Source organism: Arachis hypogaea, chromosome 9, assembly GCF_003086295.3.
Source record: "Arachis hypogaea cultivar Tifrunner chromosome 9, arahy.Tifrunner.gnm2.J5K5, whole genome shotgun sequence".
Classification (NCBI taxonomy): domain Eukaryota; kingdom Viridiplantae; phylum Streptophyta; class Magnoliopsida; order Fabales; family Fabaceae; genus Arachis; species Arachis hypogaea.
This window is the reverse complement of record NC_092044.1, coordinates 97,943,209-97,967,233: the sequence shown is the minus strand read 5'-3', so window position 1 is coordinate 97,967,233 and position 24,025 is coordinate 97,943,209. Positions and strand designations below refer to the sequence as shown.

Sequence of the window (24,025 nt, the reverse complement as noted above, 5' to 3'; positions counted from 1 at the left end):
CGTAACTATGTATCATATTAATAATAAAATTATGCAAAAAAAATTATAATTATATATATATAAATAAATTTTTGAAAAAGCTAACTATAATAACTTTATGGTAGCATTTGTTTTTGGAAACAGAACACAGAGATATAGATAGTACATGTTGAAAATGTGTTTGGAAGTAGAGACATGGACACGGAACACATTGTCTTCGAGACAGTTTTTTATATTTTTGTGTCCACTCTTTTACGAAAGATAATGATGGACACGGGAATTGGAAGAGTGGACACGGACTTTTTTATAAATTTTGTTTCCATTTTTGTCTATAGATATTTTTATTATTCCACTATTATTCCTTCTTATTTTTCCTATAATTAATCTTAAAACTTTTGAAAAATAAATATTATTAAATGTAAAATTGATCTTTTAAAATACTAAAAAATAATTTATAAGTTGTAATTGATTTTATATAATTTAAAGAAAAATCAGTTTTTAGATAAAAAAATTGGTTTTCTAAATAAAAATAGATTTTTATGTGCAAAAACTATTTTTTTCATGTAAAAATGGATTCTTTTTTAAAATTGATTTTTTATTTAAAATTAATTTAGCTTATTAACCTAAATAAAATTTTTATTAATCAAACTCAGATCTATTTTGTTATTAATCTTAACCATATATATTCCTACATATTAATAATAAATTTAAAAATAAAATAAATATATTTATAATTTTATTTTAAGATAAATATTATTATATATTTTTTTATTAAAATTTTTTGTCTTTTCAAATATTTTTTTCAAGTTTCGTCTGTACTTCTACGTACTCTCATTCTCTATTAAATTAATTTGTATTTGATGTAGAAAATTTGGAATCATATAATTATTTTAGTCATTTCATATAACATTTTAATTTTGTACATGTGTATCCAAACATAATACTGCATATTACATTAGTATTTTATACATTATAGCCAAACATAATACATAAACAATAACTTTTAGTGTTTTCGTCTTATTGTCTCTGTCTAAATGTCATGTCTCTGAAAACAAACGCAACCTATATGACTAGCGATACGAAGATCAAGGCACTAACTTTCGTGTATTTTTGTTTTTTTGGCACCCCAACATGGCCCACGTTGTGAGCCTCCAACGAACGGAACGCGGGATGCTCAAAATTCCGTTCGATCACACCCAATGAAGCCGGCTCAGACATCAGCGCCCTCAACTTTCTCAGAGCCAGCTGCATCTTGCATCATGGGAGTAGCACGTGTTAAGTCCTGAAATAATAAGATTGTACATCTGTATATGTACAAAATAATATCTATACACTAGTGCGATCCTTTGAATTTGGCTTTTGATATAGAAAAAGGGAACATTTCGATAAAGACCCGTAAAACGTTTTTTTAAGTTATTTTTTAGTAATTAAAATTTAATACATATAATCGATTAAATCGTGTTATTTTTGTCAAAATTAAGCTAAATAAATTGATTTGACCAAAAAAATAGTAAATCAAATGTTGAACTGATTTAAATTAATATTATTTTTTAATAAAAAATGACTACAATATCCTATTATAAAAAATGACTAAAATACTATATATATATATATATATATATATATATATATATATTAATTTTGAGAATCCTAAATTCTAGTCTTTTATTTTTTTGTTGTCATAGGGTTTTGATTAGAATTTTCAGAATTAATATATATATATATATATATATATATATATATATATAATAGGAGTATTTTAATCATTTTCTATAATAAGGGTAATTATAGTTATTTTCTATAAAAAAAATAATATTAATTTAGACCAATTCAAAATTTGATTCATCATTCTTTCGCTCAAATTAATTTGCCTAGCCTAATTTTGACAAAAATAACATGATTTAATCGATTATATGTGTTAAATTTTAATTATTAGAAAACATCTTTAAAAAAGACGTTTTACACGTCTTTATCTGAGTGGCTCACATAGAAAAATATACAAAAAAAAGCAATAGAACACTTTGTTCTAAATGAATGCTTCTTTAACAAAGAAATTAGTCTATGTATTAGACAAATATGTTTGATAAAAACAAAAAATTTACTACATCCTACAAAAAATATTTTTAAATAAGAGAAAGTTTAGGGAGCCAGCACTTTTATTAAAATTTGGCCGGCATTTAACCAGTAAAAAAAGAGTAATTTTACACTATTGGATAAAATTTTATGAAACCACTCAGATAACGACGCGTAAAACGTCTTTTTTTAAAGATGTTTCTATGTTGTGTTTTAATTGGTTTCTGTATAATTTATTCGGTGTTCCTTATCACATATTATTAAATTTCTCAAAAAATTTTCTTTCCAAAAATAATAAAAAACATTTAATTTCGACTAAAATAAAAAAGGTAATAGATTAACTATTAGATTTTTTTTAAAAGATTATTTACATAAAAATATATCACATTCATATATATATATATATATATATATATATAACAAGCTCATAAAAATTTTTATTCTTATAATATATAAAATAATTACTATATTATTATTATATTATAGATTAAAATTTACTAATTTAAATTTTGTTTTTATTTTTAATATAAGCATTAAAAATAAATAAATTTTTTATAACAAGATGTAATGTAACAAAATATATATAATATTAATTAGTTTTTAAAAAATTCTGAAAAGATTATTTTTTCTAATAAAGTGTTATTAAAAAATTAACATTATAAAAACTAATTTCAACCAATATGATATAATAGGTTATTAAATATATTTAATACAAAACACATTGAATATAAATTTTTATTGAGTTTAAATTTTAAATAATTTTTAATTAAATTTTAAATATTTTTATTTTAAAGAGTTAGAATATTTTAACATCATTTTTTGTATCTTTTTAATTGAGTCTTTGATTTTTTAAATTATAAACCTTATTTATAATTAAGAGTAATGTTTTAACACCACTAATTAGTCACACATATAAAAATACAAGAACAATTCTATTGTCATAATTATTGTAAACCCTGCTAAAATCGTAAATAATTAGTCAATAAATCAAATTTTAATTAGGAAAATTAAATACGCAAAACTAATATCCAAATAGGATAGAGCTCGTCAAAACGAGATTTTGATATCAATTTCGATAATTTGGCCCAAAATTGGACCGGAAGGACTGAACCGTTTGAACCGGGGCCCAAACCAGGCTTGTGGGTCCAACCGGACCCAAACATTTAAACAAAAAAGCAGCTCTCCTTCTTCCCCATTGCATGCAGCGGACACAAACAGAATTGGAGAAGGAAGGAGGAGCTTTCAACCCTCTTTCCTTTGATCCACCATAACTCCTCCGTCCGGGCTCCGATCGCCGCACCGTTTGCGGCCACGCGCTCAGCGTGTCGAACTCTACCTTTCTATCCGAACAATTTCACTGATAAGCCTCCATTAGGTTCAGAATTTCTATCCCTCTTTCTTTGGTAAACTTAAAAACCTATGATGACTCTTGTCCAATTTCTATGTTTTAGGTTCAAGTTAGTTTCCGGAATTTGTGGGCTCAAGCTATTGAGCATATGGGTATGGTAAGAATACCCTAACCCTAGCTCAATCTTGTAATTGTGATAGAAAACTGATTTAGAACATATATATATATATATATATATATATATATATGTACTAGGTGTAGGTTAAGTGGGTGTTCATACATTGGAATTGATTTGGGTTTACTTGGAGGTTTATTGGTGACCAAGGCTTACTTTGGGGCTATTTGATTGAGCTTGGAGGGGGATGTAATTTTGTGTTGAGAGGCTGCCTTGGGTGAATTAAGTGATCGGCCAAGGTATAATTTAAGTTTCGCACATTTAATATTTACGGTGTTGCAAAAACTTAGGTTAGAAGAACCACATGATAGGTTGAATTTGTTAATGGCATTTAATGAGTAGCTTTGTGTTGTTATTGGTATAAATGTTGATGAACATTAAATGGGATGATGATGTAATTAATTCCATGTTGTTGGACTTGCTTATAATGGGTTGTGTTGGTATTGTTATTGATGAGTTAAGATTGGTAATTGTTAATGACAAGTTATTATGTTAAGTTGATGAGTTATTGTGTATTAAGGGTTGATTTTGCTAATGGCATTTAAATTGGTATATTGATGGGAGGTTGATAAATATATGGTGTAAGTTGGTGTATGTGAAATGTTGATATGAACAATGAAGGGTTGTTGAAGTATGAGGTAAAAGTGAGTAATTATCAATTATTGAGATTGGTTAAGTTGATTGAAGTTATTATTGGCAATGGTTGTTGATGAATTGAGTGGATATGGCATTACAATGTAGGTTTATATGGTAAGAAAGTTAAGTTGGTGAAAATAAGGTTTTATTAAAAGTGGTTAAAACCAAATTTTGATGAACTTTGGACATCCATAATTTACTCTTCAAATTCTTGATTGATTTATGGTTTGTTGCAAGTGAAAGATGGTTTTAAGAACTCTTGATTGATATCAATTTTGTGAAAAATAGAATTTCGTAGAGAAAGTTATGGATGTTGCAAGTTTGAGGTATAAGACTGTGTTGCATGATGGTAAAATCTGGTTGTAGAATGCTTCTGGGCATTCTGCCCATTTTTTTTTTCAAAACACGTCCACCCACGCGTGCGCGTGGCTTGCGCGTACGCGTGATGTGGAATTTTGGCGACGCCTACGCGAGAAGCGTGCGTACGCGTGTGTGTATATTCACGCGTACGCATGACTCACGCGTACGCGTGACTTGATGTACACCCACCGTGCGCGTGGCTTGCGCGTACGCGTGGATGCTGCTTGCTGCAAAAATCGGTTTTGCTTGTTTTTGAACCAATTTTCCACTTCTAAACCTTCATTTTCTTCCCTTTAAGGCTTTAAGTATGGTTCTAGGTCCAGTAGACAAAAGAAGCTAGGAAAATAAGATAACTTGAGGGTGAAGAAAGTTGTAAACTGGTAACTTTTATGAAGAAAATGAGAATGTTAATGAGGTCTAAAGTTAAGGCTTGCCATTTAATGATGTATTGATGATAATTGTTATGGCTTATGAATGATGATATTTGAGATACGATTTTTCCTGGGTAAAAACCGTGGCTCGCCACCATGTATTCCAGGTTGATTCTCGATACTCTGTTAACCCTACGTCGTAAGGGTGACCGGACACGTATAAATTTCCGGGTATGGATAACCCCCATTGAGTGATTTATATGATGATTGAATGTGAACTCTATGCATAGACTCTTGGGGATGCGCGACGGGGGACAGTCTAAGGTTTTCGGACTTGTTGGGTTGGTTGGATAACTGACAGATGGGCCCCATCAGCCATAGAACAGGCATGCATCATATGCATTTGTTTGTTTTGATTGCTATGCATTTCCTGGGTTTGCCTAATTGATATATATCACTTGTTATCTGTTATACTTGCTATTTGTACTATCTGCTCATTACTTGGGCGTGACCTTATTTGGTTGCTTGTTTCTGTTACATTGTGGATGATGGAGGGATGGAGGAAATGGAGAAATAGTTTGGTGTTAGTTTAGGATTGAAATTAAGTAAGTTAGATAGATTTAGAATACCTACCCTTGTTGATAGCTTCTGTTTAGTATTAAGTTGGATATTTGAATATTGGAGTCCTAGGATTGCCTATGGCATTCTCAGGACCGTATTTATTATATGCGTGGCACTTTTACCATACTGAGAACCTCTGGTTCTCATTCCATATTGTATTGTTATTTTCAGATGCAGGTCGAGAGGCTCTTTGTTAGGCGTCTGGATCCTGGAAAGCGAAGTAATCCTTGGGTGTATTTTGGTTTTCTGTTTGTATATATATATATATGTATTTAGCTTACTCTCCAAGTATCTTGTGTATGCTACTCCTCTTAGAGGTTGAAGGAGAGTTAGGAGTTTACCTTGGTATTTTGGTGTGTTTTGAGAACAATTATGTATGTTTATATGTATATATATACCCTTTGGCCAGCCTTAGCTTCGCAGGTTGAGTAAGGGGCTAGTTATGCTGCTTCCTTGGTTGTCCTTTATTCTTTTGCTTAACTTTGCCATGTTTCTATTAGGTTTCTTAGCACGCACGTAATCCTTTCCTGAGCGTTGCGCTTTTTATTTTGCGATTTTGTTTTACCCGTTTTTCAAGGCTCCTAGTTAAATATTTTTTTATTTTTATGACTTAAGCATAAGATTAAGTATGGTAGGGTGTTACAATTATAATCTAACTTTATCAGTAATACAATACAATGAAACTATATATAAGTAATATAACTAAATTTTATCTACATCTATAGTCACATTTCATAAATAATATAATTAAATTATATTTATGTTTATAATTAAAATATGAATAAAAATACAAAAAATTTTCAGGGTGGTTAATTTTGTCCGTTCATAATTTTTTTATTATTTTTGTTGAGAAAAGTTTAATTATTTTAATAATTAATTTTTTTTAAAAAATGAATAACACAAAAGAGTCTTATTAAGAGTAATTTATTTATATATGATTAAAAGATAATTGAATAATTATATACGGTAAAAAATTAATATTATTAAAAAATAAAATTAAAATTTATTTTAAAATTAAAAATAAAGTTTATTTTAAAATAAAATTAAAAATCATGGTTTTTTTTCTTTTTTCCAAAATTTATGTACGAGTAATTTTATAAATATTTTATGATGAATAAAAATATTAAACTCGTACTAAAATTTATTCTAATAAAATTTATTTTTATTCTACTAAATGTTAAACAAACTATTGAAAAAAAATTTGTTTCCTCCATTAGAGAAGAATGATAAACTTTCATAGTTCTATTATGTTATGGCAATAAATTGGCCTGTTATTTTTTAATGTACATAATAATAATAATAATAATAATAAGGAATAAGTATTGTTTTGATCCCTCATGTTAAGGGTCAGAATCGAACCCGTTCCTAGTGTATATTTTGATTTAAAATCGTCCTTAATGTTATATTTGGTATTAAAATCATCCTTTTTGACCATTTTACCCTTGTATTCTCTCACCTCTCTAACTTCAAACCCTATCTTCTTCACTCCACCGTTACAACACAAAACACACATCGCAACTCCTTCTCCTTCTTCACACACAACAATCACTCTTCTTTTTCTTCTTCATACACAACCATCACACACCACCTCCTACTTCTTCTTCTTCTTCTCCATCACACATAACCGCCACACACACTTCACCTCGACGGCGACCTCCACCCTGATGGCGGCGACCTCTACCCCGACGGCACGGCGCTCCACTCCGACGGCGCGGCGACCTCCACCCGACGGCGCGGCAACCTCCAAGCGCAGCAGCGGCCAACGATGACCTTCACCTCGACGGTGCAGTGATCTCCAAGAGCAGTAGCGGCCAACGACGACCTCCACCCTGATGGCGATCTCCAAGAGCAACAACGGCGACCTCCATGCTTTTTATAAGATAAAGTTTCATTCTTTCTGTTTTAAAAAGAAATTGAATATGTTGTTATTGTTGTTAGATTTGGAGAATTTGATGTTGTTCATCATAATCCCTAATTTCTTAATTTTTATTGTTGGTTTTGTTTTTATTCTTATTACTGAATTTTTGGATTTTTGGATTACTGTTGTATTTTTATTTTTGAATTTTGTGTTTCTCTCTAGTTTTTTTTCTTGTATTTGATTGTTCTTGGTAATTAAAATGATAGATTTTTTATTTTTGTAATTGGATATGAATTGGAGTATTTTTAATTCTTGTAATTGAATTTTGTTAACTGTATTAATATTTGAAGTTTTGAATTTGTTAATGGAAGAATTTCTTCTATCTTCTGGAAGAAGAAGAACAAGAACAGAATTTGTTCTCTTGGAGAAAGAAGAACAAGAAGAATGAAATGGTGAAAAAAAAAGGAGTATTTTTAATTCTTGTAATTGGATTTTGTTAACTGTATTAAGATTTGAAGTTTTGAGTTTGTTAATGAAAGAATTTCTTCTTCTTCCAGAAGAAGAACAAGAACAGAATTTGTTCTCCTGGAGGAAGAAGAACAAGAAGAATGAAATGGCGAAAAAAAAGGGGTATTTTTGTCATTTAGAAAAAAAAGAATGATTTTAAAATCAAATACAACATTAAGGACGATTCTAAATCAAAAATTACATAAGGGACGGTTTTGATTCTGACCCTCAACATCAAGGACCAAAACAATACTTATCCCTAATAATAATAATAATAATAATAATAATAATAATAATAATAATAATAATAATAATAATAATAATAATAATAATAAAACAAGTATATCACAGTAAAAAAGGAAACATGTCACCAAATAATTTATCATCCGAATTATATATGAATCAAATTGATAATATGAAGATTAACACTACAAAAATCGATAACAAGGTTAGGGACTTACAAAACCTTTCTTAAGATCATAAAAAAAAATGTTTATATTTGTGTGATATATAAAACAATTATCATAATAATAATAATAATAATATTATTATTATTATTATTATTATTATTATATATATATATATATATATATATATATATATATATATATATATATATATATATATATATATATATATATATATATATATGAGCCAAAATAGTCCAACTGTTTTAAAGTAAAAGTTTCTTTTAATATTTGATTAAATGTTCTTGTATTTAGTACTTTTTTTGGCATTTCTTCTTAGTTAAAAATATAATCATTATAATTTTTTAGTTATTATTGCTGGGGTGTTTACAGATGGGATATGGCTGAAATTTCGATCCAATCCGCACTAAACTCATTAGATCAAATTCGATATTCGTACTTTTTATGTTTAGATCAGATATCAAATATATCCATAAAATAAAAAATATTAAAAAATTTTATTTTTATAAAGAAAGTCAATAATTTTTTTTGTTTCTTTTTTAAACATATTTACTTCTATATGATTAGAGTGTGGATCCGATTAGATCCAATCAGATACGGATAAATACTATAGATTTATATGGATATTAGGGGTGTTCGCAGTGCGGTTTGGTTCGGTTTTAAGAGAAAAAGTCATCTGATCCGAACGCTTAATTCATATGCGGTGCGGTTTGGATTGGATGAACTTTTTTTGGAAATCCAATCCGATCTGATCCGATTACAAGTGGTTTGGATCGGTTTGGATTTACGGTTTTTAAATAAAAAAAATTAAATACATATAACAAGTCTCAACATCAAATTTTAAATAACCAACAATGACATAACAAGTCTTAACAATATCTTAAAAAACCAATGATAACATAACAATAAAAATAAAATTATAAGTTAGTTAAAATAAATAAATAAATAAATAATATTTTGAACATAAAATATTTATTAAATAATAATAATACATGAATAATAGAAAAATGGATAACAAATTGAACATGATATAAGTATAATTATAAATATAATAATAAAATAATAATATTATAGCACATTGTGCGGTTTGGATTGGATTGGATCGGTTATGAAAAATAGATCTGAAATCCGATCCAATTCAGCGGTTTTCAAAAAAATAGAATCCAATCAAATCCGAATTAGTGCGGTTTTAATCGATTTTCGGTTTGTATTGGATTGGATGAGCGGTTTAATTTGGATCGGTTTGAATTTGAACACCTCTAATGGATAGGATCTAATCTATGAACACCCCTAACTACTACTATAGGTTCATTATTGCAAAAGAATGCTTTTTTTATTATAAACCATTATTAGATCTTAATTACCATTAAAACAACTTAATTGTCAACAAAGAGATAATACGTATTGGTTTCTGAAATTATATTCGTATTTCAATTCATAATTGTAAAAACCGAACTGGATCGGCTGGTTCGACCGAAAAACTAGTGAACCGTACTAGAACCGAACTAGAGTCCGATTCAGTTTACTCCTTGGACCGTTTAAGGAATAAAATCGGCGTGAACCGGTAAAAACCGGTGCAAACCGAACTGGTATGCTTGAAAAATTTTTTAAAATATCTCCACAAAGTCTCGAACCAAGAACCTTGTAGCAAAAGCAACATCTACTTGCCACTTAGCCATTGCACTTCTAAGTATTATATTTGACAAATACTAATTATATAGTATACATAAATATCTAATTTAATTTAATTTTTGTTTTTTCTATTTTTAAAATTAATTATATTTTAATTATATACCATTATTAATATAAATATAAATTTCACTAAAAATTTATTAATTTACTTTATCTATTTTATTGCTAGTATTGTGATTAAGGTTATTTGTTTTGATGTTAGTGTTAAAATCTACTAATATTATAGTTAGATGATAGGCTTTGTGAATTAATTATTTTTTTATTGTGTCAAAATAAGATACTATTGTAGTATTAAAATTTTATAGTTTTTTATATTAGTTATTTTTAGAAGTTGAGACTTGATTTTTCATAAAATGTTAGTGAAGATATGTATTTCAAATTTTAATTTTAAATTTTTAACTATTTTATATTTTATATTTACGTGAGACCGGTTTTATCTATTCAACCATTGATTTATCGGTTGAACCAATAAATCAGTGAACTAGTAGTTTGATTTGTTCGATCACTGGTTCAGTTCTAACAACTATGTTTCAATCTAATTTCAAAAATTTTGATTTACTCAATTTAGTCTCCCAACTTAATAGTTATGACTCACATTGGTTCCTAATCTTATTTTTGTTACTGACTCACAAAATTGTTAACGACATGCTGAGATGGACTAACGACTGCTACATTATACATTCTAGCGACTATTTGATGTGACAATTGAAATTTTTTTACCTTATTTTTTTTAACTAAACACTTAAAAACCCTAATATGAGTCACGGATACTTAAATTAAAAAATTAAACTAAGTAAATTGAAACTTTAATAATCAAATTAAACTCAAATATAATTTCAAAATAGAACTTTAACTTATGTAGTGATTAATTTAAATGAGAATCAAATAAATCAAAATTCAACATAATTTTTATCAATGTTTTCAAATTCGAAATTTCTATACCAAAATTAACTAGGATTTTTCTTTAAATTAAAAATTTAATGAAATAGTGACTTTAATTATCTTAACCAATGTCCTAATTAAATAATTTTATGTCTTAAAAAATTGTATATGAGAAGAAAATAATTAATTTGTCTACTTTACTAAATAGTTATTTTACTAAAATAAAAGAAACTATTTTTTAGAATTTTTTAAGAACTAATTAATATTATATATATTTTGTTACACTATATTTAGTTATAAAAATTTTATTTATTTCTAATGCTTATATTAAAATTTAAAAAAATTAAATTAGTGAATCTTAATCTATAATATAATAATAATATAGTAATTATTTTATATATTGTACGAATATAAATTAATTATTTTTTTATTTATAAAAATTTTAAGAGGCTGTCTTATATATATTGATGAATGTGATATATTTTTTTATGTAAATAATCTTTTAAAAAGATCTAATAATTAATCTATTATCTTTTTTGTTTTAGTCCAAATTAAATGTTTGTTATTGTTTTTGGAAAGAAAATCTTTTGAGGAATTTAATAATATGTGATGAGGAGTACCAAATAAATTATACAGAAATCAATTAAAACACAACATGAAAATATCTTTAAAAAAAGACGTTTTAGATGTCTTTATTTGAGTGGTCTCCAAATTTTATACCATTAAAAATACCAATAATAACTAATTGATAGTTACAAATCACAAAACTCCTCTTTAAACAATGTTGTTTGATTTCTCATAGTTTTTGTCAAATTAAAAATAAAAGTAAGAAATCACCCAAAATAGGAAACGTTAAATACATTAAGTTAATTTTGGTGGGCTTGGTTGACAATGGTTAATGTAGCCATCAAGAATAGCTTAAAATAATGGTATCAAGTACGAAATGATGTGAAAGTAAGGCTGCATTTGAATGAATGTAGGGAGCTTGGTCCACAAACTTCCATGGACTAACATGCACGCCATTTTGGAACACGTGGTGCCTTTGGGGTCACTCACCAGTCACCATTCACTGTGTCACAAAACTGAAAAACAAAGGAAGGTGACATAATCTTGATTAGCATGCATTTGCAAGCAACCTTTGTTGTTCTATTGAGTCACACCATTAACTATTGCTAATTGCTAAACAAACCTTAACGCATACACCTTTTAATGTAAATGCCCCCTTTTTTTTTTAAGAATTATTATTTTCTCCTTGATACACTTTTTTTTCATTCTCCTTTGCTGGTTTTGATCTTCTAACCCCAGATTCCATTTCCCTTTATTATCCCCAAATTTGTAACCTTTTTCTCTCTGGGTCTTCATTTCGTGGCATTGTTTTTATGTTTTTCTTGTGTTCTTGGAGTTGTTAGTTGTTGACGTTGATGGTCTTTGCGTTCTTTCCAAGGTGATGTTTTTGTTTTTTCTGCAATTCTGGCCCAAATCTGAAGATGCTTATTATTCTTCATCTTTAGCTTCCGATTATTAGGAATTTCAGAATATCCTTGTGATTTGGATAGAGAAAAAGATGAAGAATTTTCCAGGGACACCAGGCACTTTACTTGGTTTGGCTCTGAGGATGTCACAGTTCATCTTTGCTGCTGGGTCAATTGCGGCCATGGCCACCACACCCAGTTTCTTTAATTTCACTGCCTTTTGGTAATTCAAGATGTTTCTTTTTCTTTTCTTGAAATTTCTCATGCATTTGTATCTCTCTTGCTGTGATTTGCTACTGGATTGTTCATAATCTTAAGACACATTGACACTGGTCTTATTTTATCCAACTGTTTGTTATGTTTTGAGTTCCATATATTCATGTATGCATGTGTGAAATCAGTCTTAAACATGTTTTAGATACAATAGATGTGAATGATAGTTTTGACCTGTTTTATCAAACAAACAAATAAATTCTTTTAGAAAAGATTGCAGTTTTGACCGGCCTGAATTCAATGCATCTCTAGTTTGTTAACATAGATTTTCATAAGAATTAAGTAAAGAAAAAACTCTGATTAGAAGGAAGGATTCAAAAGGATATTCATTCATGGCTGCAAAGAAGAATTCAGAATTGTACATTAATTGTTGAAAGTATTTCTTTCTTAAATCACTCCTAACTAAGAAGTGGAAATCATGTCTGTTATGTTGATTGGTGCACATGTTTATACCAAAACAAATCTTGATGTTTGAACTTTGAACTATTTCCGTGTGACCACTTACTCAACCACAATATGTTACATAAATGTTTCAGGACCTCTTCATGTTACATCTGATTCTTACGTTAGGTCCGGTTCTCTGTCCGCCTTGTTAACACTTACATAAGCTGAGTTTATGAGTTTGTTTGAAACACTAAAGCTGAACAATCGAAACTATGTATCCGTTTTGTTGCAACAAATTACTCAGTATTGGCAATTAATTTGGTCAAATTCTTCAGTGGACAAGTTCACTATGATCCTACCTTTTTTTCTGTAGCTATCCCGTGTGCAAAGGCATTTTTTTAAATGTTACTTTTATGTATATCATTACAACTTAGAATTATGATCATGAAGCTGCAACTAAATTTTAAGCTCTGCTTCTTAAATTAGTGTATGCTTAAATGAAAATACCTGTGACATTTGGTACTCTATGCACTGGATGATTGAACTGAAAATGGAATTTTGTTCAAAATGAACTCAGATGAGATGATTAAAAATCTCATGAAATATGTTACTATGAACATGGTAGTAAAAGAAAGAAATTTAGTCACCTTGGTCATTTATGCCCACGGTCTTTTTTGTTGATTTTGCAGTTACTTGATAGCTTCAATGGGATTACAATTCATTTGGAGTTTTGTGCTTGCTTCAATGGATGCCTATGCATTAGCAAGGAACAAGGTCCTTCACAACCCTGTGTTGGTTAGCCTCTTGGTAGTTGGAGATTGGGTTAGCTTCTCCAATAAACCTTCACACTCTTCCTAATATATTTTCTACATAAAACTCAAGACCTCTGATTTATCTATAACAAAGTGTAATTGACTACTATCAACAGGTAACGGCGATTCTATCTCTGGCTGCTGCGTCGTCCTCGGCAGGTATCACAGTTTTGTACTTTCATGACCTCGGACACTGCCAGTTCAGAGAGGAATGCCAGAAGTATCAGATTTCGGTCGCATTAGCCTACTTGGGCTGGATACCCATTTCCATATCATCACTTATTATGCTTTGGCTATTAGCTGCAGGATAGCACATTCCATATTCTATAGCATTCATAATTCATCAACTTGTGAAAAATTTTCTTTCAAAAATGTCAATAGGAAAGGAAATAGTGTAGAGTATAGCTTTTACAACCATTTTTAAATTCCATTTCTTCATTTTCAACTGGATTTGGGATTGAATAGAAAGAGAAAAAAGAATGTTTGTGTGATTTGGCTGCTCAAAGAGTGTACTAACCACTAAAAATGTGTTTGGTAACTGGTAAATATTTTAGAATAGAAATATAAAGACATTGAGAAAAAGATAAAATAGAAAAATTGTGTCTATTTGCATTTTCTCCAAGTTTTCGGAGTATAAAAATTTGGACAAATTTACCAACGCAAAGTTGGCACATATGATTGAGAATGTGTATCCCTCTATTAATTAAAGTTTAGGATTTAGAGTGTTTTGTTTTTTTGGTTTTTTAAATAGTAAGTTAATTTTCAGAAAGCATTGTACTTCTTTTTCTTGCTAAAGCATATTAGTATTCGCTGAAAATATTCTAGTCCTAGACCAAAATAAAATAAAATAATCAAATGGGATGGATTTAGGCCCACAGTAAAAAGATTGATTAATGATCAAATTAGTTTATAAAAGATGTGGGTGGTTCTCAAAATTCGTCTTTGAAAAATTTTATTAATAAAATTAGTTATTTAAAATTTACAAATTAATCATGTTTGTTCTTTCGCCGTTCCATTAACAGTTTTTACCAACGATTGATGATATAGAATGTTAATTGATAGTATATATAATATTTAGCATGTCTAATTAGACACTTGATAAATATGTTTATAAAAATATATCAATTTAGTCCTTAAATTATATCTGGATTAGAGTTTATCTAATTGAAAAAAGTGACTAAATTGATAGATTTTCATAAATATATCTTGTCAACATCAAATTAGACATGTCAGGTATCATGTATATTGTCAGTTAACATTTTACATTATCAATCGTTAGCAGAAATTGTTAATAGAGTGACAGAAGGACAAATGTAAATAATTTATAATTTTTGAAAGAATAATTTGATTAATAAAATCGCCAAAGTTGAATTAGACATGTGAGGTATCGTGTATGTTGTCAGTGAATATTCCACATTATCAATTTTTTTATCAAAATTGTTAATGGAATGAAGTGACGGAAGGACAAATGTGATTAATTTATAATTTTTGAAGGACTAATTTGATTAATAAAATCTTTTTGAAAAGAATTTAGAGAACAATCTATTTTTTAGGGATTAATTTAGCCATTAATTTGCAAAAAAATTTTGTTTGATTCTATAACTTTTTTAAAAAATTATATATTAACTATATTTATATCTCTCCATATTCTTAGATTCTTTGTCATGAGAAAATTATCAAATGGGGCTTAATTGTGTGGTGTTAGTTTCCTTATCTTGTGTGACGGAAATTTCACATGTTGATTGGAAAATGGGATGCTTAATATATATATATATATATATATATATATATATATATATATATGTTAGAATGTTATAAGAATTCATTATTTTTTGTTATCACTTTTAGTCATAAATTTAATTTTTTTAGTTTAGTAATTCAATAATATATTTTATTCTATATTTTTAAATATTGATGACTAACTGTTGGTAAAAAACAATAAATTCTGATAGCCTTCTAACCTTCGGAGGTGTTTTTTTCTCTAATCTTACCTTACAAGCATTTGTTAGATGATTGAAAGTTGAAGCCGAAAAGAGCTCATGAATGTCTCCATGATCATTTTCGTTGATCAGTTGATCAATCATTTTCTCTAAGATATGAGCATAGTATCTTTATGCCTAGTATATTTAAGGACAAACCAGAAGCATTATACCAATTGAAGGAATTGGTTCAAGGTATATCAGATAGTGATATGATTCCAGAATCTGATGTTGCTTAAAACAGCTCACATGATTTTGTGAGGTGTAGATTGTATAACACTAAAAAAACGTGTCTCATGTACATAAGATTACAAGTAATTGAATGTCGTGACATTTTATGTTTGAGAAACAGAAAAGACAAACCAAGAGTTTGTAATATTCGCTAGATTTCAGGAGAGGTTAATAAGAAGTTAGTGGTTTTTTTTTTTTTTGTTGGAGTCCTTATCAAGAAAGAACTTCTTAATTAAAGGTTCTGTGATATGACGGCTTAGTAAGAAACTAAGAATCGCATAAATTCTGAGAATTTTGTTGAATAATGTAAATGCATGCAATGCATAAACTTATTATGCAGCTGATTTTATATATGCGCATGGCCTTTTTGATTATTCGTTTAATCACAAAAAGTTGACTAGACATGACATTTTTTAAAATAATAATAATTAAAAAACAAATCCATGAGAAATTCTGTCCTAGGAATAAATTCAATGCTCTCTAAGATATTAAAAAAGAAGAAAAGAAAACCGTACATAGTACATAACATAACATAAATAAAAAAAAATTTAAGATGAACAAATCTTTATATTAATAAAGTTTTGATATATTCGTTTTTAAAAAAAAAAAGTTTACGTACCTTCTTTTTCCTTATTTTTCTTGTGTTGTCTTCTTTTTCTCTTTTTTATTTAATTTTTTCGTGTTTAATTTTCTCTTTCTTCTTCTATTTATGTGTTTTATTTTTTTATTCCTTTTACTTCTTTTTTTTATCTTTTATCTTTTTTTTTATATTTTTAAAAATTTTAAAACAAAGAAGAAGAATGAAAGAAACCGAAGAGAAAATGAGGAAGAAGAAAAATGCATAAGAAACAAAAAATAGAAAACCTTTTACGTAAATACATAAATGTTTTTTTTATAATAAACACATAATTTAAAAAAAAAACACTGAAAAATGGCATAGAAATATTTTAACAATAAATACGAAGATTTTGAAACAGAAATTCAAACATTTTTTTAACGTAAACACAAAATTTTAAAAGAAACAAAGAAAGCAAAGAAAAACTTTAATTTATATGTTCATAGAAAATTTGTGACATATGGACAATTTTTGAATGTAAGAAAAACTTTTTAGGAGAAAATAGGAATTAAATACTTTTAATGATATACACAAATTCTTTTTTATCAAGAACACATAAAATTTTTAAGGTAAATATATAATTTTTTTTAACAAACCATATAAATTTTTACCTGAACATAAGTTTTTTTTTTCTTTTACGATAAAGATAAAAATATTTGAAGAGAAACACATAAAAAAAGTAAAAAACATATAAATTCTTTTGTAACACCCTAATTAGCCTAAACCTTACCTCGCGTCGTAAAGCAAAGGTTAATCAAAGGTTACGACAGTTCTAAACTTATACATATATTATATAGAAGGAAGTAATAATAGCTAGAAACCCGATGAAGAACATAGCTCAAAAACAGGATTTTAAAAGCGCAAAACTTACTAACGAAGCTACTGACCTGAAGCATAAGAAACAGGTATAGAATAACAAAACATCATAGTATAATAGTATAATATCATAAGACACTAGTCACGACTCGTGAAGTTTAAGCCGGCTAGCCATATACAGACCATGTATGAAACCAGACAGTAAAAACAGTTTATACAAGTTTTGTTCTCTCAATACAAGCCTCTAGACCAAAGCAAAATACAAAAGTGAGAGACATATATATAATAAATCAAAGGACTCCAAAAGATAATCCAAATCCTCCGCTCCTGTCACCAATCAGACAACTCACCAAGGTGGGTTGCGACCTGCACCTGAAAAACTCAACAGGATATGGTATGAGAACTAGAGGTTCTCAGTATGGTAACGGCTCCCAGTGATGTAGGATATAAGATCCCAGGACGCCAAAAGCAATCCTAGACTCCATATCCATCACAAGATTCAAGTTTAAAGCATTCTAAAATAAAACAGCATAATATGTAATTCCTTAATACAACTTAAGCCATAGTACCATAAAAGGTAATCTATCTTAGAAAATTTCTACTCTAATCAACCACCGCTATCCCACAGCCTTCACCAACTGCTCCGCCATGCGATCCCATCGCCACCGCCTTCCGAACCTCCTCAACTCCAGTAAAGCACAAGTATATACAATACAAGTAAAACACAAGTAGAGGCATATACAGCAATTAATAGAAGTAGCAATTAGATATGTTTAACGGATAGGGAAAACAACATCAAGTCGGCAAATCATACAAGCAGGTAGAAAATGCATATGATGAATGCCTGGCCTACTGGCTGTGATATCACATTGTCGGTTCAACTGCCAACCCAACACATCCCCATGGAGATGTTGCCCTTCGGAATCATGGTGTGGGAACCCCCAAGATATAGCGCTCGGATCACTATCCAAGGTTTTGCCTCTGTCCTCACATCTAAGCGCAAGCGGGATTAACCACCGTCCTTACGCCGCTGCCGCTACCTCGGCAGGCGGGATTAACCACCGTCCCTGCCGGACGCATAGCGTCTCATAACCTCAGTATAAAACAGTAGTACAATGGTTTTCAAAAATATATTTAGTACAAAATAGATTCATCACTTTATTCAGAGTCCTCGACTCTTTTCAACCACCATTCCTTTACTTTTCAGTTCCTTGATCTCGCATTTCATTCATCAATCATTCATCACACATTCATCAAACCTTTCACAGTACAACAGAAACCTAGTACTCCGTATGCTAACTTTTTCCAAATAATAGTGTCTAAGACCCCTTAACCCATTTCCCATGTTTGAACACCAAAAAATATGCCCAAAAATCTTAAAAAGGAGTTATGAAAGCTTACAACCTCATCGGAAAGGTGAAATAGTTGAAAACAAAACAAAATTTGAGAAACAGGGCGTGTGCGTCCGCACAGGGGTGTGCATACACATAGGTGTCAAAACATAAAAGGGTCTATCCACTCGCACAACCTGTGCGAGCGCCCCCAACAGACTGGCCTCCCCAACGTGTGCGTGCGTACAGGTCTGTGCGTACACACAGATTGTAATTTTTTCTTTGGTGTGCGCGCGCACAGACAGTGCTAGCGCTGTAGGTAGACTACCTGCCTCTGCGTGTGTGAATGCACAGGTCTGTGCATGCGTATAGGTCACCATTTACGCAGAGTGTGCGTGCGCACATACCAGAAAACTCATAATTCTATAACTGTGCAGAATTTCCAGTTTTCAACACCAATTTTTGAATGATCATAACTTCCTCTATAAAATTCTAAATTTCACAATCTTTATACCAATTTAAAGGGTTTTCAAAGATATTTAATTCTAAACAAATTTCAACCAATTTTGAAAACCGAGACAAAAGTTATGATCAAACAAAATTTACCAAAATTCTATTTTTACCCAAAATTACAACTTTCACAATTGCTTTGCAAAACACAACCAAAACCAAACCAAACCAGTCACAAACTCCACCTTTCATCAAAATCAACCCTCTATGTCATATCACACCAAAATTACCATATTTTTCTTCACTTTTCCTCATCCACAACATCCATATCAATATATCTCATATATCAAACATCATTACTAATTTTCGACTACATTATCAATCAATCAACACCAAATTCACATTTATCAACATAATTCACTCCTCAACTTCACAATTCATTTATTCTCATCATATCACTATTAATCATCATTTCATCGAACATCATCATACAATCACATCCAACAATTCAACAACTTTTCAAATTCAATCATATCCTATGGGTCACTAACCTAAGTGTCCATGAATATTATATACTACATAGAGAAAACCGAAACTATACCTTGGTCGATTCCCAATATAAACCAAATGAGTTTTCAATCAAAATCTAACCACCAATATAGCTCCAACAAGTACCAACAAGCTCCAAACTCACAATAATCAAGCTATATACATATAAATCACCACAAAATTAACCTAGGGCTCAACATAAATCAAAAGTTCACAAGAGATCAAATACTCTTATCTTTTCCAACAGATTTGGATGGCAAAACCCAAAGATAAGCAAGGATTAGAGTGAACCTAAACATCAACAATCCCAAAAACTCACTTACTCAAAAATTCTAGGTACCCGAAATTTTGGAGAGAAGAACTGGAGAGATTTCGAACTTACCTATAGAGTTTCTTGAATGAATTTTGTAGAGCTCTTCGCAAGGAATGCGTAGTCACTGATGGCACGCAAATCGAAACTCTATAGCTGAAGATATAAGCTTGGGAAGATTGAGGTGATTAGGGTTTTCTTCTTCCTCTCTTCCCTTTCTCAATTTCTGAAGTGTGTGTGTGTTTATGAGGTTAGGGTTCATTAAATGAACCTTTATATATGTTGGACTTGGGCCTAACTTGGGCCCGGTTCAACCCTTTCGCGTTTTTAGCCCGTTTGACCCAACTTCGGGTCAAACCTTTAAAATTAACACCCGGTTTTCCATTCCTACTATTTTTCTAAGGTTTTTGACTATCTCTACTTTTTCTCGCGCAATACCGGGCAGATTTGAACCACAATAATTAATAAATATTAAATAAAATAATTTTTTTTACCTCTCTAATATTACCGATAAAAAAATTCATCTCCTTCTTTTTATATCCCTAAAGAGCAAGATTGGGCATATTTATTAACCTTTGTTCTCAATTTGATCCTCGTCAAATGGGTAGAATACGTGTATAAATTAGTATTTATTTAGTGTTTTTGCTCGTAATAATATTAGAAAATTTAAATCTTTTGAAATTATATTAGTTTTATTTTGACATTATAGATTAAAATAGAAAAAATTTGTAAAATCAAATTACTTTTAAAAAAAGGTTGTATGAGACAAACGTCCCTATTAGCTAAGAACACCAAAATTTTCGTAGATAAAAAAATTAAACAATAAATTTTATAGTTATTATTTCATATAAAAGAGTTTAATTTTTTAATAACTAATTTTAATATTCATTATCTAAAACTTGAAAAAATTTAATGTGTATACTTTTATATTTTGATTAGGTATTAAGTCTGTTGTACAAATAAAAATACTTAATTTTTATGCTTGTTGTTTAAAAATAATATATATGAAATAATATATATTTTAATTAATATTAAAAAATTTATATTAATAATTATAAAATTAATTTTTTTGAAACAAATGAATTTTGATTCTAATTATTAATCACAATATTAGTATTCTCTCCAAATTATATATAATAAATATTTGAAGAAAGAGAAATAAAAATATAAATTATAAAGATAAATGATAAAATTTTGAAATTAAATAAAAAATTAAAAAAATATGCATATAATAATAATATATTTTTGAATAATATTATTGGATTTTTTAAATTATTTTATTTTATTAATTTTATTTTTTATAGAATAGAAAAATAGCGAGAGATAGAAAATAAGATATATATATATATATATATATATATATATATATATATATATATATATATATATATATAGAGAGAGAGAGAGAGAGAGAGAGAGAGAGAGAAAAGAAGGAGAGATGAAATTTGTTAATTTTGGAGAAAAAAATTATTTTAATTATAATGAAAGAATATTTCATAATATATTTTAATTTGTTAAATTAGTAATATAAAATATAAATTATAAGTTATATATAGAATAGAAAAGACATAGAGAAATAAAGAAGGAGATTGAGAGATGTAAATAAGAGGATGGAAGAATAAAATTTATTAATTTTAAAAAGAAATATTTTATCTTAATGTTAATGAAAGAATGTTATGTGATCTATTTTAGTTGTTAAATTAATAATATAATATAATTATATCTCAATTTTAATTTTAATTTAATTTTAATTATAATTAAAAAATATTATATTATATATTTTAATTGTCAAATTTATAATTAATTGTTGTACATTTATTTGACATTAAAAAACCCACAACACTCTACCAAAATTTTAACCATAGTATATATAGCATACATGTATTATAAATGCTTAAGCTTCCCAAGTTTATATACTAAATGTCCAGATAGATTAGAGTTATCAAGATTCCTACAAAATGTAATACAAGGTGATCAATTTAAAAGAAAATGTCAATGAAACACTAACTACTACAATTAATCTAAAATTCACAATGTCTAGTTTCAAAATATAACATTAACAGATTGAATGAATATCAAATGAAGTATCAAAGAAATAATTAGCCTCTGTCGTAAAACAAAAACACTGTATATATTAGAGGCATCCAATGAGATCTAGCCATGTACTAATATTAAGAAAAGCATTATATTAGCGATGTCGAATTTGGGTTTCATGAAGAAAGGAAAACATGGTGAAGACAAATATGAATTAGAGGTTGTGTTTGGTGACCACTTTCTATAAATTTGAGTACACAGATTTAACAACTAATAAACCAAACGAACTTAAGCAATCGAGTTCATTGTGTATGTTACAACTCTTCGACTATAATGATTACAAATTTGCTATAACCAATAAGTCGAACAAGCTAGATTTCAAGAATTTATATAAATAATGGACACATATCATATTAGGATGTTAATAGGATTTTAAATAATTTGATTGAGATTTTGATCACTCCACGCTTTTAAAATTAAAAAAAAAATATAACAACTCAAATAAATTTCTTAAATTTTTTTTTTTTTGCAAACAGAAAAAATGAAAAAGAACATCTATACAGTTCAGTGCATGTAATATCAGGAGAAAACAAGTATTCACATGAGTCTAATCAATCATATAATTACGAAGAAATTGGAGAAAGACCTTACTCAATTTCTTCTAATAATTTTCAATTTCTGACCTAAAAATAAATTGAACAAGGAAGATGAAGATTTCAGAAGGCTTAGAGAAAGAAATTGAATCTATGACCTTCTTTAATTTTAATTAAGTAAGTCTTAAAACTAGAAATTATTACTTTGTTTCTGTTTAGTTTGCGCAGGAAATTATGCAGAAGACAATTTCATTTTGACTCATAAAATCAGAAAAAGCAGAGTTGAGCAAAGAGCAAGAGAATAACACAGTTATATATCATGGCTCAGTTGCCTTGTGCAATGCAACCTACATCCAGTCTCCACCACAACATTGGTGGAAATTTCACTATCTTGTATGTATTACATACACCAATTCTCTAAAACTCAACGTAATCCTATCTGAGACACATCAAGTTTCAACATAAACTTGATTTGATTATGCAACTACCTAGACTAGACACACTAAGTGCTTACCCAACTTAGTAAGGGATACCTCTCAGGTACATGACACAAAACAGAAATACAACAAAAAAAATATGAAATCACTCTTGACTTTTTTCTCAAGTGTTTCTCTTAGCCTTTTTCACTCTATGACTTTTTCTCAGTGCCTCTTTTTCTTGCCTTTTACCTCAAATAGAATACAAAGAAAGATATACATTAAAACAGAAATACAAACAATAAACAATGAAGGAAATGATGATTCATAGCCGTTGTGCTATAAGTTGAACCGAATTTAGCTTTCTCTAAAGAAGCTCTCAATCTTGCGAAATGCTTCTTTGATGTAGAAAAACTATCCAAAACGTTGAACTCTCACAGAGAAGCTCTCAAATAAACTCAGATTCTGGTTCTCTCTCCTTGAGTTCTAATGAGAATCATTTTCTTTTTTATACCTTGTTCTAAGCTATGGTTAGGGTTTCTTAAAAGTCAACTTCTTGGTCCTTGGTCTTATTGAGCTCTTCTCTTCTCTTTTTTCAATTAATCCCCAAAAATTAAGAATTTCAATTCTGGACCTTGACTTGACCAAGGTGGGCTGAGCAGCAGAAATTAGTTTGCTCAATGATAAACCCAAATCCAAATTCTTGAAATTATGCTTTGGCTCTAAGTAACTTTGTAAGCCATTGATTCATAGTAGAGATGATCAGATACCACTTTCTTCATTTATCCCAAAATGGTGTTGCAGAGAGTTGGAGAAGAAGTGAAGAAAT

At 28.9% G+C, this 24,025-nt stretch overlaps 1 protein-coding gene and 1 long non-coding RNA gene across 3 annotated transcripts; both read left to right on the top strand.

Annotated features, from left to right (window-relative positions):
- Positions 1 to 3,249: 3,249 nt before the first annotated feature.
- LOC140174995 (uncharacterized) lies at positions 3,250 to 4,009 on the top strand. The gene is made up of 3 exons (XR_011865165.1): positions 3,250 to 3,427; positions 3,504 to 3,557; positions 3,656 to 4,009. It is a non-coding gene; the product is annotated as an uncharacterized lncRNA (long non-coding RNA).
- A 7,769-nt stretch (positions 4,010 to 11,778) lies between these two features.
- On the top strand, positions 11,779 to 14,362 carry LOC112711295 (CASP-like protein 5B3). 2 transcript variants are annotated; one of them, XM_025763914.3, is made up of 3 exons: positions 11,779 to 12,625; positions 13,749 to 13,881; positions 13,988 to 14,362. In XM_025763914.3, the coding sequence occupies exons 1-3, from the start codon at positions 12,495 to 12,497 to the stop codon at positions 14,180 to 14,182; spliced, it is 459 nt and encodes a 152-aa protein (XP_025619699.1). In that variant the 5' UTR covers positions 11,779 to 12,494; the 3' UTR covers positions 14,183 to 14,362. The 2 variants fall into 2 exon arrangements, with proteins under 2 accessions (XP_025619699.1, XP_025619700.1); XM_025763915.3 differs by having other exon boundaries at positions 11,935 to 12,625; positions 13,749 to 13,854.
- The last annotated feature ends 9,663 nt before the right edge of the window (positions 14,363 to 24,025 follow it).